At 37.6% G+C, this 19,491-nt stretch overlaps 1 protein-coding gene across 2 annotated transcripts in view; it reads left to right on the top strand.

Moving 5' to 3' along the window:
- MANBA (mannosidase beta) overlaps window positions 1–19,491 on the top strand; it is a 137,643-nt gene that overhangs the window by 37,154 nt on the left and 80,998 nt on the right. Inside the window, exons 4-5 of one of the 2 annotated variants that reach the window (XM_025386310.1) lie at window positions 564–734; window positions 8,887–9,010. In XM_025386310.1, coding sequence (XP_025242095.1) covers window positions 564–734; window positions 8,887–9,010 — 295 coding nt within the window. The remainder of the gene's footprint in view (window positions 1–563; window positions 735–8,886; window positions 9,011–19,491) is intronic. The other variant, XM_025386311.1, reaches the window with a different exon arrangement.

Genomic DNA, 19,491 nt, shown 5'->3' with positions numbered 1-19,491 from the left:
AAGTGTTCAAAACATGCCAGTCCCTTCTTTGGTGATACAGTTTCATTGGACAAATGATTTTAAAATAAAGTGTCATTTCCTTTCTGGAATAGTTACATTAAGAGATTATATCCTGATCTTCCTTTCCTTTCAAAGGTAGACTTTATCAAAACAAAAATAACTCATGACTTAGAAATGCATGCTGTTCATACCAGAGAGGCAGGTTGTCATGAAGCGTCTAGGAAACACTTGGCAGTTCAAGGCCACATATAAGTAGACAGAGCAGACATTCCAGAGCTAAAGTTATTTTTTGCTCTATCCATTACCCTAGAACCATCATTCTGCCAGGAAAAATAGAAGGAGAAGCCTAGAAACTTGGACTGGGTAGGAAAATATGCTTAGTTTTAACTAAAAGTGGACAACTAAGTGATATAGTATTTCAGAGAAGTGTTTCCCTTGCAAGGAGGCTAAACCTAGATTGGCATTATATTATGCATCTTTCATACAAAATGCCTTTATCTAAAATTTTACACACAAGACTACTTCCACATCATGGGTTTGTCTGTTTGTTCCCTTTAACTTAGAGCTTTGATATTACCAATGTGGTCAGGGACGTGAACTCCATTGAGCTGCGTTTCCAGTCAGCAGTGTTGTATGCAGCACAGCAAAGCAAAGCTCACACACGCTACCCGGTGCCCCCGGACTGCCCTCCACTTGTGCAGAAGGGTGAATGCCATGTCAACTTTGTCCGGAAGGTAATGGTCTCTCAAGCAGGTCGGGTTTTATTTTTGAGGACAGGATGTGCTGGCTTATAAAATGCTTATTTGGAGACTCCCATGGCATTTCAGAAGTTAGGAATCTCTTTCCTGATCCCTTAGTGGGGTTTGAAAATTTGAAACAAGAACCAAAAGATTATTTGAAATATTGTGGAGAATCTTTATCTTTTTCTAAGTTTTCTTCCTGAAACGTGTTCAGAACTTAGGTAACAGAAAAAGAAAGGAAAAGAAAAATATGTGGCTGAAAATGGAACTTTACAAATTATTTTTTAAACATTTAAGTTTATCAAACTTTTCACTAGATTGTGAAAATGTATTAGTGATTCTTGTTTCTAGGAAGCCTTCTGCAAATATTAGTATATTTGATGATATGTTCTTGCATCTTACTGTCGGGTTCTCATAAAATCTAACAAAAAGATAACAAAGTCCACAAAAGTAATTATTTTTCTTTGAGTCTGATTCCATTCTAGAGGATTTGGATCTATTTTACTACATGATTAAATTAGTATTCTGTGTGACACTTGGTTTTTTAATGTTTATTTCATTTTATTTCATATTTAAAAAATTTAATTGTGTAAACTATACATAAAATTTATCATTTTAATAATTTTTAAGTGTACAGTTTAGTAGTGTTAAGTATATTTACATTGTTGAGTAACCATAGAACTTTCTCATCTTGCAAAACTGAAACTCTATACCCATTACCCATTATATTATATTATACCCATTATTGTTTAAACAGTAGCTCTCCATTTCCTTCTCCCCAGCCCCTGGCAACCACCCTTCTACTCTTTTCTTTCTTTCTTTTTTTTTTTTTTTTGAGACTGGGTCGGACTCTGTCGCCCAGGCTGGAGTACAGTGGTGCGATCACAACTCACTGCAGCCTCCACCTCCCGGGCTCAAGCAATCCTTCCACCTAGGTCTCTTGAGTAGCTGGGACTACAGGCGAACGCCATCGTGCCCAGATAATTTTCGTATTTTTTTTGTAGAGACAAGATTTTGCCATGTTGACCAGGCTGGTCTTTAACTCTAAGGTCAATCAATCTGTCCACTTTGGCCTCCCAAAGTGCCGGGATTACAGGTGTGAGCCACCTTCTTTTCTGTGTGTTTGATTCCTCTAGAAATCTTATATAAGTGGAATCATACAGTATTTGTCTTTTTGTGACTGATTTATTTCACTTAGCGTAATTTCCTCATGATGCATCCATGTTGTAGCATGTGTCAGAATTTCTTTACTTTTTAAGGCTGAATAACATACCATTCTATGCATAGACCACGTTTTGTTTATCCATTCATCCGCTGATGGACATGTAGGTTGCTTCCACCTTTTGGCTGTCGTGAATAATGCTGCTATGAACATGGGTGTACAAATATCTCTACATGACCCTTCTTTCGATTCTTTTGTATATATTCCCAGAAATGGTATAGTTAGATCATACGGTAACTCTATTTTTAATTTTTTGAAGGATTGAATTTATTTATTTATTATTTATTTATTTATTTGAGATGGAGTCTTGCTCTGTTGCCCAAGCTGGAATGTACTGGCGAGACCTCGGCTCACTGCAACCTCCGCCTCCCGTGTTAAAACAATTCTCTTGCCTTGGTCTCCTGAGTAGCTGGGATTCCAGGCATGCACCACCACACTTGGCTAATTTTTTTATTTTTAGTAGAGATGGAGTTTCGCTATGTTGGCCAGGCTGCTTTTGAACTTCTGACCTCAGGTGGTCCACCTGCCTTGGCCTCCCATAGTGTTGGGATTACAGACGTGAGCCATGAAATTTAGTTTTAACAACAAATGTAGTGATTGGGCTCATTGTGAAGACACTAAACATATTTTCCTAATACTCTTTAGGCAGAACTGTTACATTAGCTAATATGTTCTGATTAAATTAAGTGGCTCTCTTTCAGCTGGATGGATTTACTATTAAATTATGTTTCCTTAATATAAGTACTAGGGTTAAAATTATACCTCCTCCTGTTTGATTCAACCTACCCAAACTTATGTCAATGACCCATTAACCATTTGTTCAAACTACTGTAATAACAGCCTTAGAGTATTGCTTTGACAAGTAGTCAAGTATTCCATGGAATATTTGTATACTTATAATTCTGGATAAGATTTATCTTTTGATTCTTTTGCCTTTGGCTTCCAATGACACAGTGGTTTAAATGCTAGAGGTTGTACTTTTTACCTCTCCGCTTCCTTCCTTTCTTTTCTTTTCTTTTTTTTTTTTTTAAGATGGAGTCTTGCTCTGTCACCCAGGCTGGAGTGCAGTGGCGTGACCTCAGCTCACTGCAACCTCTGCTTCCCAGGTTCAAATGATTCTCCTGCCTCAGCCTCCTGAGTAGCTGGGATTACAGGCACCTGCCACCATGCCTGGCTAATTTTTGTATTTTTTAGTAGAAATGGGGTTTCACCATGTTGGCCAGGCTGGTCACGAACTCCTGACCTCAGGTGATCCACCCACCTTGGCCTCTCAAAGTGCTGGGATTACAGGTGTGAGCTACCGTGCTGGCTTCCCCTTCCATTTTTAACCTTTATCAAAACTGAAACTAACCTGGATCCTAATGTGAAAAGTTACTTTTCAAGTCATTAATAAAGATAATATAAATGTTATACATATATTCATATGCTATTTTCCCTCCACCTTCTATTCAATTTGTGGTATTTAAAACATACTCTCAAGTTATCTAGATAGAACAAAGCCCTTTGTCACTGACATCAGGAATCATACCCAGTTTTCTGCTATCACAATGTTTTGGAAACTAATCTTAGGGTAGACTTCCAGAACAATTGCAAGTTGCATCTCGGTATTTCTGACTAGATTGACATGGTCCAGTGGGAAGATACCTGAGTAGGAAACCAAGTCAAGAGTCTTGGGTTTGAATTCTGGCTTTGTGAACACAGAATAACTTTAGGCATGCTCATCATTTGTACATGGAGCTAATTCCTGATATGAGGATATAGTGAAATAACAACGTAAGTGCACTTTGCATGTTGTAAAGTGCTATACAACCATTCAAAAATTAGAGTGGTGATATCTATTTTGGAGGCTTATTACTATAATTACAGGTAATGAACAAGATGCTCAGCTTAGCTTATTATGAAGTTAGTGGGTTTTTACTTTAATCTCTTAATCCTGTTATCTTCATAAGCTGAGAATATACGTCACCTCAGGACCACTATTGTAGAAATTGATTGTAGAACAAGTGTGTTTGAACAATATGAAATCTGATTGTAAAACGTGTGTTTGAACAATATGAAATCAGTGCACCCTGAAAAAGAACAGAATAACAGCAATTTTCAGGGAACAAGGGAAGATAACCATAAGGTCTGACTGCCTGAGGGATCAGGCAGAACAGAGCCATATTTTTCTTCTTGCAGAAAGCCTATAAATGGATGTGTGAGTAGGAGCAATATTGCTGAATTCTTTTCCCAGCAAGGAGTAACCCTGGGAAGGAATGCATTCCTGGGGGTAGGTCTATAGATGGTTGCTCTGGAGTGTCTGTCTTATGCAGTTGAGATCAGGACTGAAATATGCCCTGGTCTCCTGCAGTACCCTCAGGCTTACTAGGATTGGGAAATTCCAGCCTGGTAAATTCCAGTCAAACTGGTTCTCTGCTCTCGAACCCCATTTCCTGTTAAGATGTTTATCAAGACAATGCGTGCACAGTGGGACATAGACCCTCATCAGTAATTCTAATTTTGCCTTGCCTTGTGATCTTTATTGCCCTTTGAAGCATGTGATCTTTGTGATTTACTCCCTGTTTGTACACCCCCTCCCCTTTTAAAATCCCAAATAAAAACTTGCTGGTTTTGTGGCTCAGGGTCATCATCATGGTCCTACCAATATGTGATGTCATCCCCAGAGGCCCAACTGTAAAATTTCTCTCTTTGTACTCTTTCTTTTTATTTCTCAGACTGGCTGACACTTAGGGAAAATAGAAAAGAACCTATGTTGAAATATTGGAGGCTGGTTCCCCCGATACTCTCTTTCACCAGTTCTTTGACCCTCTGCTTTCCTTGTAGCAACCTAAGTCCCCTCTTGTCTCTGCTTTCTTTTCTGTCCAGCATGGATAATGGGATTCATCACTTCAGCTACCCTCTTACCAAGGTTTGATGGCATCTTTCTTGTTTTCCATTTACATCTCTGGCCTTTCCTTGTAAGTCTCTTTATCCACATCCTTGTTCTCCTAAAAGTTATATTATAGGGTCTTTCTCTGTTCTAGACTCTTTTCTCATTTTATACCCTCTCTAGGCTATCTCATTTTTCATTTCTTCCATAATAAATCTATTTGCCATTGTCTTCCAATATTGTGTCTTCAGCCCAACTTTTCTTCAATTCCAGATCTTACATTCAGATGCTTATTTAGCATCATCCCTTGTCTGATTCACAGGGACCTAAAGCTCAGTATGTTCCACACTGCACTTGTGATCTAAATCCTTATCCCAGGGTTCTGTCTCTTGCTGAATGGAACACTATCCACAACAGGTACTCAAGCCAAAAACTCGAGTTTTTCCTGACACCTTTCTCTCCTTTTTCTTTCTTCAATCAATTGCTTAGTCCTCTTGATGATGCAAATAGTACCTTTTCAATAGCTCTTCAGTCTGTTCACATTTCATTTCTGCTACTATCTCTTGAGTTCAGTCATACCTTGCATGAAATATTGCCCTGATTGCCTAACTGGCATCCCTGAAGCTTCACTTGCCTTCCTCTAGTTAATCATTCACAGAGCAGATAGAATGATCTTTTCAGAAAAAAATGATCACAGCACTGCTCTTCTTCAAACTCTTCAACAGCTTCTCATTGCCTTTAGGCCAATGTCGATGGGTCTTAGCTCTCTTAGCTCTGTCTGGCCCATGCTCACTTCTCCAGTCTTCTCCCTGCCTCTTCCCATTCTCCCTGCCTCTTCAGCTCCTGAAATGCATCATACTGTCCTGCACCTCCTGACCTTTGCACATGCTGTTCCTGCTGAAAGGAATGCTTCTGGGCCAGGGCAGTGACTCATGACTGTAATCCCAGCACTTTGGGAGGCCAAGGCAAGTAGATTACTTGAGTTCAGGAGCTTAAGATCAGTGTGGACAAAATGACAAAACCTCAACTCTAAGAAAAATACAAAAATTAGCCTGTAGTCCCAGCTACTCAGGAGGCTGATGGGGGAGGAGCCTGGAGGTTGAGGCTGCAGTGAGCCAAGATTGCACCACTGCACTTCAGCCTGGGTGACAGTGAGACTCATCTCAAAAAAAAAAAAAAAAAAAGCTTCTCCTTGCCTTTTGCCTGCTCACGGTGGATAAATGGTACTCACCCCTCAGGGCCATTTTTTTCAGGAGAACTCATCTTGATACCTATCCTCCTCAACCTCTGACTATATGTCCCCTGCCTATTTCCATTGTAAAACTCATTATGCTTGTAATTATTTATTCAGTGCCTGAATTTCATGCTTGACTGTGAGCGCTATAAGCAGAAGAACTGTGTCTGTTGTGTAAACTGAAGTACTCCCAGCCTGAAACATAGAAAGCACTTCATAAATACTTCTTGAAGAGGTCAAGAGTGATTTGTCACCCTTAATGGGGAAAATAGTCTCCCTCATAAGATGTTGATTATTTTGCTGTCCTTCTTTTCCGTATCTCCAATGAAAAAATTACAAATAGATACTAAAATTCTCCCATAAATGTCCCCAAGATGGTTTTCATTGTGAATATGAGAATCTGGTGCTTAAGTGGTAAATTTAGACAGATGTGGATGCTATAATTTTAGTTCTTTGTTTTTCTCTATAGTAAAAACAAATTTATCTCTATCTTCGGTAAGTACAGAGCTAAGGAAATAATACCTAAATGACAAAGTTTGCCAAATCTTCAGGTTCTGTTCTACAAATGACTCCATCTAGAAGGATTTTAGTATTTCCTCTGGTTCTTGTTACCTTTTTTTCACCCCGTAAAATGTATGACCCAAACTTGTTCCTTTTTAAAAGCTGAACTCATAGCTTTACACATTTTAATTAACTGTTCTGAAAATATTTTTTTCTTTTAAGAAGTAGAAATTAGAAAACATTCTGTGTGAAAGGGATTTATTTTACAGAATTATTTCTTATTTTTGAATTTGAACTCTGTAACTTAATATGGAAGTTGAGTGTCATTAAGGGAGAGACACGTACCAAGGTCAAATAAGACTGGATAAAATATCTGCCTTGGCCACCTGTGTCAGGGGCTAAAGATCGAACTGATTGTTTTTGGGCATCATGTACAGAAACAAGGACTTCTGAATTCATACCTGAGGTTGGCAAGTTTAGCCAGAGCTTTTTAATACCTATTTATAAAGTGTTTGTCTTTCAATATGTTTCTTCATTCTTTTTTTTTTTTTTTTTGAGACTGAGTTTTGCTCTTGTTGCCCAGGCTGGAGTGCAGTGGCACGATCTCAACTCACCATAACCTCCGCCTCCCGGGTTCAAGCGATTCTCCTGCCTGAGCCTCCTGAGTAGTTGGGATTACAGGCATGCACCACCACACCCGATTAATTTTGTATTTTTAGTAGAGACAGGGTTTCTGCATGTTGGTCAGGCTGGTCTCGAACTCCCAACCTCAGATGATCCGCCCACCTTGGCCTCCCAGAGTGTTGAGATTATAGGTGTGAGCCACTGCGCCCGGTCTCCTCATTCTTTTTAATTATTACATGGAAGCGCAATATTCTTTGTAGCCATTAGATTTAAATACAGTAGTTAGGTTCAGAGATATTATAGAGAAGTTTAAAGAGGAACTATTGAGTTGCTTCAATGTAGTATGCATTTGAAGAATACATGTACAACTCTTCATAGATTTTATGTTCTTAGAACATTTCTGCCAAATTTATCTGTTTCATATGTTATATGTAACATAGATATATTGGATATACTGAATATTGTACTATCTATTGTGATGTAACAAATTATGCCAAAACGTATCAGCTTAAAACAACATTTATTGATGAGAACACATGGACACAGAGGAGAACAACACACACTGGGGCCTACCAGAAGGTGGAGAGTGGGAGGAGAGAGAAGATCAGGAAGAATAACTATTGGGTACCAGGCTTAATAGCTGGATGATGAAATAATCTCTATGACAAACCCCCATGACACAAGTTTACCTATATAACAAACCTGTACTTGTACCCCTGAAGTTAAAAGTTAAAAAAAGAAAATATGTGGACTATAGGTTTTCTGATTTCTAAAAAATAATAGTAAAGAAAACATTTATTATGGTAGCTTCTGTTAGTTAGGAATCTGAATTGAGTGCGGCTTAGGTGGGTGCCTCTGGCTTCAGGTCTCTCATGAGGTTATAGTCAAGCTGTCAGCCACAGTTGCAGTTGTCTCAAAGCTTGGCTCAAGTTGACTCAAGGCTGAAGAGTCTGTTTCTGAGCTCACTTGTGGTTATTGGCAGACCTCAGATTGCTCATGTGGGTCTCTCCGCAGAGCTGCCCCATGACACAGAGGCCGGCTTCCTTCTTGGCCAAGAGAGGGCATAAGAGAGTACCCAAAATTCAAGGCTTAGTCTCTTATAACCTAATTAAGAAAATCACATCATTTCTGCTATATGCTGTTGGTTAGAAGTGATTCACTAGGTCACTTCAAAGTGGGGATCATTGTGGGCCACTTCAGAGGCTGTGTATGGTGGCTGGGGGACACACACACAGTTTTGCACTAACTTGTGGTCCCCCCAAATTCATATGTTGAAGTTCTAACCTCTGGTATCTCAGAATGTAATCATATTTGGAGAAAGTCTTTAAGGGGTGATTAAGATAAAATGAGGCAGTTAGGGTGGGCCCTATTCCAATACAACTAGTGTCCTTGTATGAAGGGGACATTTGGACAATGGAGAGAGACACCAGGGATGCTTAGCACAGAAAAAGAGGACACAGTGCAAACAGAGGAGAGAGGCCTCAGGAGGAACCAAACCTGCTGATAACTTGATCTTGGATTTCACTGTGAGAAAATAAATTTCCATTGTTTAAACCACTTAGTTTGTGATACTTTGTTATGGCTGCCATAGCAAACTTATATACACATATATAACATTTTTAAAGAAAATGTTTTTCATAATGTTTAAATTTCATGGTAATCAGAATTTATCTTCTTTTTCCCCTTGAAATTGTAGGAGCAATGTTCCTTTAGTTGGGACTGGGGACCTTCCTTTCCTACCCAGGGAATCTGGAAAGATGTTAGAATTGAAGCCTATAATATTTGTCACCTGAACGACTTCACATTTTCCCCAATATATGGTAAGCTGAAAGAAGTGATTTTTTTTCTTTTTGAGTCTTCTTGTTATAAAAATTGGGTTTATAATTGAAATACAGAGGTATGTTTCTCAGAGATTTAGAATTTTTAAAATCTTTGTAGTACAATCAATTTATAAAAGTAAAAAATAGGTACAAACTGATTTTACATGAAAATTGACAATAGAAAGCAGGTATGTAGGTATATATCTTTTAGCATATTTTACAGAAAAAGGAAAAAATAAAATGGAAGAGCAGCTCCAAGTTTTCCTGAGATAAGTATTCTTTCTTGAAAGGACTGGGCCTGCTGGCTGGTGCTCCTTTTTGCAGCCTCTGTAGTCACTTTTAGTGTCGAATTCTTGCTTTGCTCACGTTGTTAGACTGACTTGCTGTCTCTGTACATTTTCTTCATAACCGGGAGCACTACTCTGAGGGCCCTGACACAAGGGCCCTGACACAGCAGCCTTGTGAAGAGTTAAAAATAAACTGGAAGGTAAATAGGGCAAAAGAAAGATTTCTTTTCTTTTTTATTTTTATTTTTTGAGACGGAGTTTCACTCTTGTTGCCCAGGCTGGAGTGCAATGGCATGATCTTGGCTCACTGCAACCTCCACCTCCCGGGTTCAAGTGATTCTCCTGCCTCAGCCTCCTGAGTAGCTGTGATTACAGGCATGTGCCACCATGCCCAGCTAATTTTGTATTTTTAGTAGAGACGGGTTTTTTCCGTATTGGCCAGGCTGGTCTCGAACTCCTGACCTCAAGTGATCTGCCTGCCTCAGCCTCCCAAAGTGCTGGGATTACAGATGTGAGCCACCGCGCCTGGCCAAGAGAAATATTTCTAAGGTGAAAAATAGTACTTTTTTAGTTGAAGCAACTATTCAATATCAAGGAGCATTGAAACAGAACCTCAGAAATCTCACAGATGTCAGTGGATAAGTTAAAAGCTGGTTAAATATTTGTTGCTTTCTTTGCTCAGCACTGTGTTTATTTGATGTAGAAAAGAAATAGAGTAGGTACACTGATCCTTCATGTGTGGGAAGGGGAGATACAAACAATTGCCAAACAAAACAAATAACCTTCCAAGATAAGAGCCAGAAAATCAAAGATCAGTGAGGATTTGAGAAGTTAGGGAAATGAAGGGTGAAGATGGAGGCAAGTGAGATCTTAAATGAGAGCATGCAATGCTCAGTGTAATCACATGGAAGCCTAACTAGATGAAATCAGTAAGAAAGAATGTGATGTGTCAGTACAAGAGTTCTGTTATCTTGAGAGCCCTGGTGACCTTAGCTTGCTATTCAATTAGAGAAATCTGTATTATCTGAAGGCAGAAGATGAAAGCAAATGACAGATGCTTCGATTTGAGGAGGTTATTTGGTGCTGTTGGTATTTTTAAACTTTAAAAATGCATTAAAAGATCTAATTTAAGTTGTACATGTAAATGTGGCTGTGCTTATAATTCTCTAGTTTAGTGCTTCCCAAACTATTCTTCTGAGGTGTAATCCAACTAAAGATTTTCACTACTAAAATCAAATAGTGGTTTAATTTCTCTTCATCCCATGTTACCACCCATACGTTTTCTCAGGTATAAGTAACAGAATCTGGTATAAGAAGTGGTCTGAGCCGAGCGCAGTGGCTCATGCCTGTAATTCCAGCACTTTGGGAGGCTAAAATGGGTGGATTCCCTGAGCCTAAGAGTTAGACACTAGCCTGAGCAACATGGCAAAATCCTCTCTCTGACAAAAAAATACAAAAATTAGCCAGGCCTGGTGGCATTCATCTGTAGTCCTAGCTACTCAAGAGGCTGAGGTGGGAGGATCGCTTGAGCTCAGGAGGTAGAGCTGCTGTGAGCTGTGATTGTACCACTGCACTCTAGCCTGGGTGATGGAGTGAGATGCTGTTTCAAAAAAAAAAAAAAAAAAGTGGTCTGATTTAGCAAAAAGTTATTTATTTGTTTTGAAGCTTAATCAGTATTTTAGGTGGTCTGCAAAATGCATTATAAGCTCTAGGTACCCTGATGCCTGAAAAAATTTTGAATAATACTGATCTAGTTTAATTTACAATTTTGAATATGAAAATAAACATTTCTTCCTGAGTTATTAGAGTTCACTTTATTAGTCACTGGTGACTGGGTGAATGTTATATAAATTAAATTAGTTTAAATGATGCTTAAAATTCAATTTAGATTCAGTGTAAACAGTTCCTCCTCTCAACTACATTTGGGAAGGTTAAATATATTTTTAAATTGATACATAATATTTGTACATATTTATGGGGTATGTGTGATATTCTGTTACATGCAAAGAATGTGTAATGATCAAATCAGGGTATTTCAGGTATCTATCACCTCTAGTATTTATCATTTCTGTGTGTTGGGAACATTTCAAGTCCTCTCTTCCAGATATTTTGAAATATACAATACATGTTCTTAAGTATAGTCATACTATTACGCTGTCAAACATGAGAACTTATTCTTTCTATTTAAATGCATGCTTGTACCCATTCATCAGCCTTTCTTCATTCCTCTCTGCCACTCATATACCCCTCCTATCCTCTGGTCTCTATTATTTCACTCTCTACCTCCATGAGATCAACATTTTTACCTCCAGCGTGTGAGTGGCAAGATGCAAAATTTGTCTTTCTATGTCTGACTTTCACTTAACATAATGACCTCCAGTTCCATCCATGTTGCTAAGACATGATTTCATTCTTTTTTATCCATTCATCTATTGATGGACACTTAGGTTGATTCTATATCTTTGCTATTGTGAATAGTGCTGCAGTAAACATGGGGGTGCAGGTATCTTTTTGTTCTATTGATTTCTTTTTCTGTGGATAAATACCTGTTAGTGGGATTATTGGATTGTATTGTAATGGTTCTACTATTAGTTTCTTGAAAAATATTGTATTTCCATTGGGGCTGTACTCACTCACATTCCCATTAACAGTGTATAAATGTTTCCTCTTCTCTGCATCCTCCCCAGCATCTATTATTTTTTATCTTTTCAGTAATAGTCATTCTAACTGGAGTAAGATAGTATTTGTGGTTTTGATTTACATTTCCCTGATGATTAGTGATGTTGACCATTTGTGCATATACCTGTTGGCCATTTGTATGTCTTCTTTAGAGAAATGTCTATTCATGTCCTTTGCCCACTTTTAAATGGGGTTATTTGCTTTTTTACTGTTCAGTTGAGTTCCTTGTGTATTCCAGATGTTAGTACCTTGTCAAATGGATAGTCTGCAAATATTTTCTCCCATTCAACAAGTTGTCTCTACATTCTGTTGAGTGCTTCCTTTCCTGTGAAGAAGCTTTTTAGTTTAATATAGTGCTATTTGTCTATGTTTATGTTTGTTATCTTTGCTTTTGAGATCTTAGCTGTAAAATCTTTGTCTAGATCGATGTCTTGAAATGCTTCTCATATGTTTTCTTCTAGTAGTTTTATTGTTTCAGGTCTCATGTTTAAGCCTTTAATCCATCTTGAGTTGATTTTTATTTATGGTGAGAGATAAGAGTCCAGTTTTGTTTTGCATATGGATATCCAATTTTCCCAGCACCATTTATGAAGAGGATTGAAGAGGGTGTTCTTTCTTCAATGCATGTTCTCTGACCAAGGTGCCTTTGTGAAAAATCAGTTAATTATAAATAAGTGGATTTATTTCTGGAGTTCAGACTTTGTTCCTTTGGTTTATGTGTCTGTTTTCAGATAATGTGATGTAATCTTTGACTCAGGATTGCTTTGGTTTTTTGAGCTCTTTTTTGGTTCCATATGAATTTTAGGATTGTTTTTTCTATTTCTGTGAAAAGTGACATTGGTGTTTTGATAGTGATTGATTGCATGGACTCTGTAGATTGCTTTGGGTAGTATGGTGGTCATTTGAATGATATTAATTCTTCCAACCCATGAGCATGGGATTTTTTCAATTTGTTTGTGTGACCTCTTCAGTTTATTTCATCAGACGTTTATAGTTTTCTTCGTACAGGTCTTTCACCTTTTTGGTTACATTTATTCCTACGTATTTTATTTTTTATAGCTATTGTAAATGGGATTGCCTTCTTGATTTCTTTCTCAGCTAGTTCACTATTGATGTGTAGAAATACTACTAATTTTTGTATGTTGACTTTGTATCCTACAAATTTGCCGAATTTATTTATCAGATCTAAGCATTTTTTGATGAATCTTCCAAGTTTTTACAGTTATAAGAGCATGTCATCTGCAAAGAGGAATAATATTACTTCCCCTTTTCCAATTTGGATACCTTTTATGTTTTTCTCTTGCTTGATTGCCCTGGATAGGACTTCCAGCATTTTATTGGATAGGAGTGGTGAAAGTGGGCATCCTTTTCCCTTTCTAATTCTTAGAGGAAAGACTTTTAGCTCTTCCTCATTTGGTGTGATGTGAGCTCTAGGTTTTTATATATGGGCTTTATTATATTGAGGTATACACCTTCTATGACTAATTTGTTGATAGTTTTTATCATGAAGGGATATTGAATTTTATTAAATGCTTTTTCTGCATCTATTGAGATGATCATATGTTTTCTGTCTTTCTGTTGATGTGAGGTATCACATTTATTGATTTGTGCAAATGTAAGATCCTTGCATCCCTGGGATAAATTCCACTTGCTTGTGGTATATTATCTTTATGATGTACTGTTGGAGTTGGTTTGCTAGGATTTTGTTGAGGATCTTTGGATCCATGCAAATCAGGGATATTGAGCTGTAGTTTTCTTTCTTTCTTTTCTTTCTTTCTTTTTTTTTTCTTGCTGCCTCTCTGTGTGTTTTGATATTAGCGTGATGCTGACCTCTAGAATGAGTTAGAGAGAATTATCTCCTCTTCAATTTTTGGAATAGTTTGTGTAGAATTGGTATTAGTTCTTCGTTGTAACTTTGGTAAAATTTGGCAGTGAAGGCACCCAGTCCTGGATTTTTTTTTGTGTTGGAAGATTTTATTACTGATTCAGTCTTGCTACTTATTATTAGTCTGTTCAGGTTCACTATTTTCTTTCTTTCTTTCTTTCTTTCTTTCTTTCTTTCTTTCTTTCTTTCTTTCTTTCTTTCTCTTTCTTTCTTTCTTTTCTTTTTTCTTTTCTTTTCTTTTCTTTCCCCTTTCTTTCCTTTCTCCTCTCTTCCTCTCTTCCTCTCTTTCTCTCTTTCTTTCTTCTTTCTTTTTTCCTTTTTCTTTCTTCCTTTTTTCCTTTCCTTTCCTTTTCCGCCTTGCCTTGCCTTTTCCTTTTTCCTCCCCTCCCTTCCCTTCCCCTCCCCTCCTCTCCCCTCCCCTCCCCTTCCCTTTCCTTCCCTTGCCCTGCCTTCCTGACAGGGCCTTGTTATGTTGCCGAAGCTGGTTTCCAACTTCTGTTCTCAAGCAGTCCTCCTGCCTTGGCCTCCCAAACTGTTGGAATTACATAAGCCACTGTGCCTGGCCTCTATTTTTTTTGTCAGTCAGTACTGGCAGGTTGTATGTGTCCAGAAATTTACCTATTTCCTCTGTTTTTCAGTTGATTAGTGTATAGTTGTTCATAATAGTCTCTGGTGTTTCTGTAGTATCAGTTGTAAGTTGTAAAGTTGTATCCTTTCTCATTTCTGATTTTATTTATTTGGGTCTTCTCCTTAATTAGTCTAGATAGGGGTTTATCAATCTTGTTTTCAAAAATAAAGTTTTCATTTCATTGATCCTTTGCTTTTTTTTTTTTTTTTTTTTTTTGGTCTCTATTTCATTGAGTTCTGCTCTGATCATTATTATCACTTTTCTTCTTCTAATTCTGGGTTGAGGTTGTTCTTGTTTTTCTAGTTCCTTGAGGAGTATTGTTAGGTTGTTTGTTTGAAATCTTTCTACTTTTTGGATGTAAGTATCTGTTGCTATAAACTTCCCTCTTAGCACTGCTTTTGCTGTATTTTGGTATGTTGTACTTCAATCTTTATCTGTTTCAAGACGTTTTTTAATTTCCTCTTTAATTTCTTTCTTGACCTAATTGTCATTTCAGAGCATGCTGTTTAATTTCCTTGTGCTTGTGCAGGTTTCAAAGTTATTATTATTGATTTCTAGTTTTATTCCATTGTGTTATGACAAGACACTTGATATGATTTTAAATTTTTGAAAACTTGTTGAGTCATTTTTTGGTCTAACATATTATCTATCCTTGTTGCTATGTGCTAATGAGAAGAATGTGCATTTTGTAGCTGTTGTATATTTTGTAAATGTGTATTAGGTTCATTTGGTCTAAAGTACAATTTAAATACAATGTTTCTCTGTTAATTTTTTGTCTAGGTAATCTACATAATGCTGAGAGAAAGATGTTGAAATCTCCCACTATTATTGTATTGGAATCTATCTCTCTTTAGATTTAGTAATATTTGCTTCATCAATCTGGGCGCTCCAAGTTGGGTGCAGATGTATGTAGAATTTTTATATTCTTTTGTGGAGTTGATCCTTTTATCATGATATAGTTACCTTTTTTTGTGTGTTTTTACTGTTTTTTGACTTAAACTTTGTTTTATTTGATGTAGATATAGCTATGCCTGCTCATTTTTTATTTCCATTTGCATGGAATGTATTTTTCCATTCCTTTACTTTCAGTTCATAGATGTCTTTAGGGGTGAGTTGAACTACTTGTAGACAGCATATAATTTCGTCATGTTTTTGAAAAATCCCGTTAGCCAATTTATATCTTTTAAGTGGAAAGTTTAATTCATTTACCCTCAAGGTTATTATTGATATATGAGGGCTTATTCCTGTCATTTTATTATTTGACTTCTGGTTGTTTTGTATACCTTTTTTTTTCTTTTTTTTCTTTCCATTATTATTATTATTATTGTTTTTTAAGCTTTAAGTTCTAGGGTACATGTGCACAATATGCAGGTTTGTTACATATGTATACATGTGCCTTGTTGGTGTGCTGCACCCATTAAGTCGTCATTTACATTAGGTATATCTCCTAATGCTATCCCTCCCCCCAACCAACAATAGGACCCGGTGTGTGATGTTCCCCTTCCTGTGTCCAAGTGATTTCGTTGTTCAGTTCCCACCTATGAGTGAGAACATGCGGTATTTGGTTTTCTGTGCTTGCGATACTTTGCTGAGAATGATGGTTTCCAGCTGCATCCATGTCCCTACAAAGGACACGAATTCATCCTTTTTTTATGGCTGCATAGTATTCCATGGTGTATATGTGCCACATTTTCTTAATCCAATCTGTCACTGATGGACATTTGGGTTGATTCCAAGTCTTTGCTATTGTGAATAGTGCCGCAATAAACATATGTGTGCATGTGTCTATAGCAGCATGACTAACAATCCTTTGGGTATATCCCCAGTAATGGGATGGCTGGGTCAAATGGTATTTCTAGTTCTAGATCCTTGAGGAATCACCACACTGCTTTTCGCAATGGTTGAACTAGTTTACAGTCCCACCAACAGTCTAAAAGTGTTCCTATTTCTCCACATCCTCTTCAGCACCTGTTGTTTCCTGATTTTTTAATGATTGCCATTCTAACTGGTGTGAGATGGTATCTCATTGTGGTTTTGATTTGCATTCCTCTGATGGCAAGTGATGATGAGCATTTTTTCATGTGTCTGTTGGCTGTATGAATGTCTTCTTTTGAGAAGTGTCTGTTCATATCCTTTGCCCACTTTTTGATGGGGTTGTTTGTTTTTTTCTTGTAAATTTGACTGAGTTCTTTATAGGTTCTGGATATGAGCCCTTTGTCAGATGAGTAGATTGCAAAAATGTTCTCCCATTCTGTAGGTTGCTTGTTCACTCTGATGGTAGTTTCCTTTGCTGTGCAGAAGCTGTTTAATTTAATTAGATCCCATTTGTCAATTTTGGCTTTTGTTGCCATTGCTTTTGGTGTTTTAGACATGAAGTCCTTGCCCATGCCTATGTCCTGAATGGTATTACCTAGGTTTTCTTCTAGGGTTTTTATGGTTTTAGGTCTAACATTTAAGTCTTTAATACATCTTGAATTAATTTTCGTATAAGGAGTAAGGAAAGGATCCAGTTTCAGCTTTCTACTTATGGCTAGCCAATATTCCCAGCACCATTTATTAAATAGGGAATCCTTTCCCCATTTCTTGTTTTTGTCAGGTTTGTCAAAGATCAGATGGCTGTAGATGTGTGGTGTTATTTCTGAGGGCTCTGTTCTGTTCCATTGGTCTGTATCTCTGTTTTGGTACCAGTACCTTGATGTTTTGGTTACTGTAGCCTTGTAGTATAGTTTGAAGTCAGGTAGCGTGATGCCTCCAGCTTTGTTCTTTTTGCTTAGGATTGTCTTGGCAATGCGGCCTCTGTTTTGGTTCCATATGAACTTTAAAGCGTTTTTTTCCAATTCTGTGAAGAAGTCATTGGTAGCTTGATGGGGATGGCATTGGATCTATAAATTACCTTGGGCAGTATGGCCATTTTCACAATATTGATACTTCCTATCCATGAGCATGGTATGTTCTTCCATTTGTTTGTGTCCTCTTTTATTTCACTGAGCAGTGGTTTGTAGTTCTCCTTGAAGAGGTCCTTTACATCCCTTGTGTGCTGTATTCCTAGGTATTTTATTCTCTTTGAAGCTATTGTGAATGGGAGTTCATTCATGATTTGGCTCTGTGTTTGTCTGTTACTGGTGTATAAGAATGCTTGTGATTTTTGCACGTTGATTTTGTATCCTGAGACTTTGCTGAAGTTGCTTATCAGCTTAAGGAGATTTTGGGCTGAGACAATGGGGTTTTCTAAATATACAATCATGTCATCTGCAAACAGGGTCAATTTGACTTCTTCTTTTCCTAACTGAATACCCTTGATTTCTTTCTCTTGCCTGATTGCCCTAGCCAGAACTTCCAACACTATGTTGAATAGGAGTGGTGAGAGAGGGCCTCCCTGTCTTGTGCCAGTTTTCAAAGGGAATGCTTCCAGTTTTTGCCCATTCAGTATGATATTGGCTGTGGGTTTGTCATAAATAGCTCTTGTTATTTTGAGATACGTTCCATCAATACCGAATTTATTGAGAGTTTTTAGCATGAAGGGCTGTTGAATTTTTTCAAAGGCCTTTTCTGCATCTATTGAGATAATCATGTGGTTTTTGTCTCTGGTTCTATTTAAATGCTGGATTACATTTATTGATTTGCGTATGTTAAACCAGCCTTGCATCTCAGGGATGAAGCCCACTTGATCATGGTGAATAAACTTTTTGATGTGCTGCTGGATTTGGTTTGTCAGTATTTTATTGAGGATTTTTGCATTAATGTTCATCAGGGATATTGGTCTAAAATTCTCTTTTTTTTGTTGTATCTCTGCCAGGCTTTGGTATCAGGATGATGTTGGCTTCACAAAATGAGTTAGGGAGGATTCCCTCTTTTTCTATTGATTGGAATAGTTTCAGAAGGAATGGTACCAGCTTCTCCTTGTACTTTTGGTAGAATTCGGCTGTGAATCCATCTGGTCCTGGACTTTTTTTTGGTTGGTAGGCTATTAATTATTGCCTCAATTTCAGAGCCTGCTATTGGTCTGTTCAGGTATTCAACTTCTTCCTGGTTTAGTGTTGGGAGACTGTAAGTGTCCAGGAAATTATCCATTTCTTCTAGGTTTTCTAGTTTATTTGCGTAGAGGTGTTTATAGTATTCTCTGACGGTAGTTCGTATTTCTGTGGGGTCAGTGGTGATATCCCCTTCATCATTTTTTATTGCGTCTATTTGATTCTTCTCTCTTTTCTTCTTTATTAGTCTTGCTAGTGGTCTATCGATTTTGTTGATCTTTTCAAAAAACCAGCTCCTGGATTCATTGAGTTTTTGGAGCGTTTTTTGTGTCTCTATCTCCTTCAGTTCTGCTCTGATCTTAGTTATTTCTTGCCTTCTGCTAACTTCTGAATGTGTTTGCTCTTGCTTCTCTAGTTCTTTTAATTGTGATGTTAGGGTGTCAATTTTAGATCTTTCGTACTTTCTCTTGCGGGCATTTAGTGCTATAAATTTCCCTCTATACACTGCTTTAAATGTGTCCCAGAGATTCTGGTATGTTGTATCTTTGTTCTCATTGGTTTCAAAGAACATCTTTATTTCTGCCTTCATTTCATTATGTACCCAGTAGTCATTCAGGAGCAGGTTGTTCAGTTTCCATGTAGTTGAGCAGTTTTGATTGAGTTTCTTAGTCCTAAGTTCTAGTTTGATTGCACTGTGGTCTGAGAGACAGTTTGTTATAATTTCTGTTCTTTTACATTTGCTGAGGAGTGCTTTACTTCCAACTATGTGGTCAATTTTGGAATAAGTGCGATGTGGTGCTGAGCAGAATGTATTATCTGTTGATTTTGGTTGGAGAGTTCTGTAGATGTCTTTTAGGTCCACCTGGTGCAGAGCTGAGTTCAATTCCTGGATATCCTTGTTAAATTTCTGTCTCATTCATCTGTCTAATGTTGACAGTGGGGTGTTAAAGTCTCCCATTACTTTTGTGTGGGAGTCTAAGTCTCTTTGTAAGTCTCTAAGGACTTGCTTTATGAATCTGGGTGCTCTTGTA

This window comes from Theropithecus gelada, chromosome 5 (genome assembly GCF_003255815.1).
Source record: "Theropithecus gelada isolate Dixy chromosome 5, Tgel_1.0, whole genome shotgun sequence".
Taxonomy (NCBI): Eukaryota; Metazoa; Chordata; class Mammalia; order Primates; family Cercopithecidae; genus Theropithecus; species Theropithecus gelada.
This window is presented reverse-complemented; position numbering and strand designations above follow the sequence as displayed.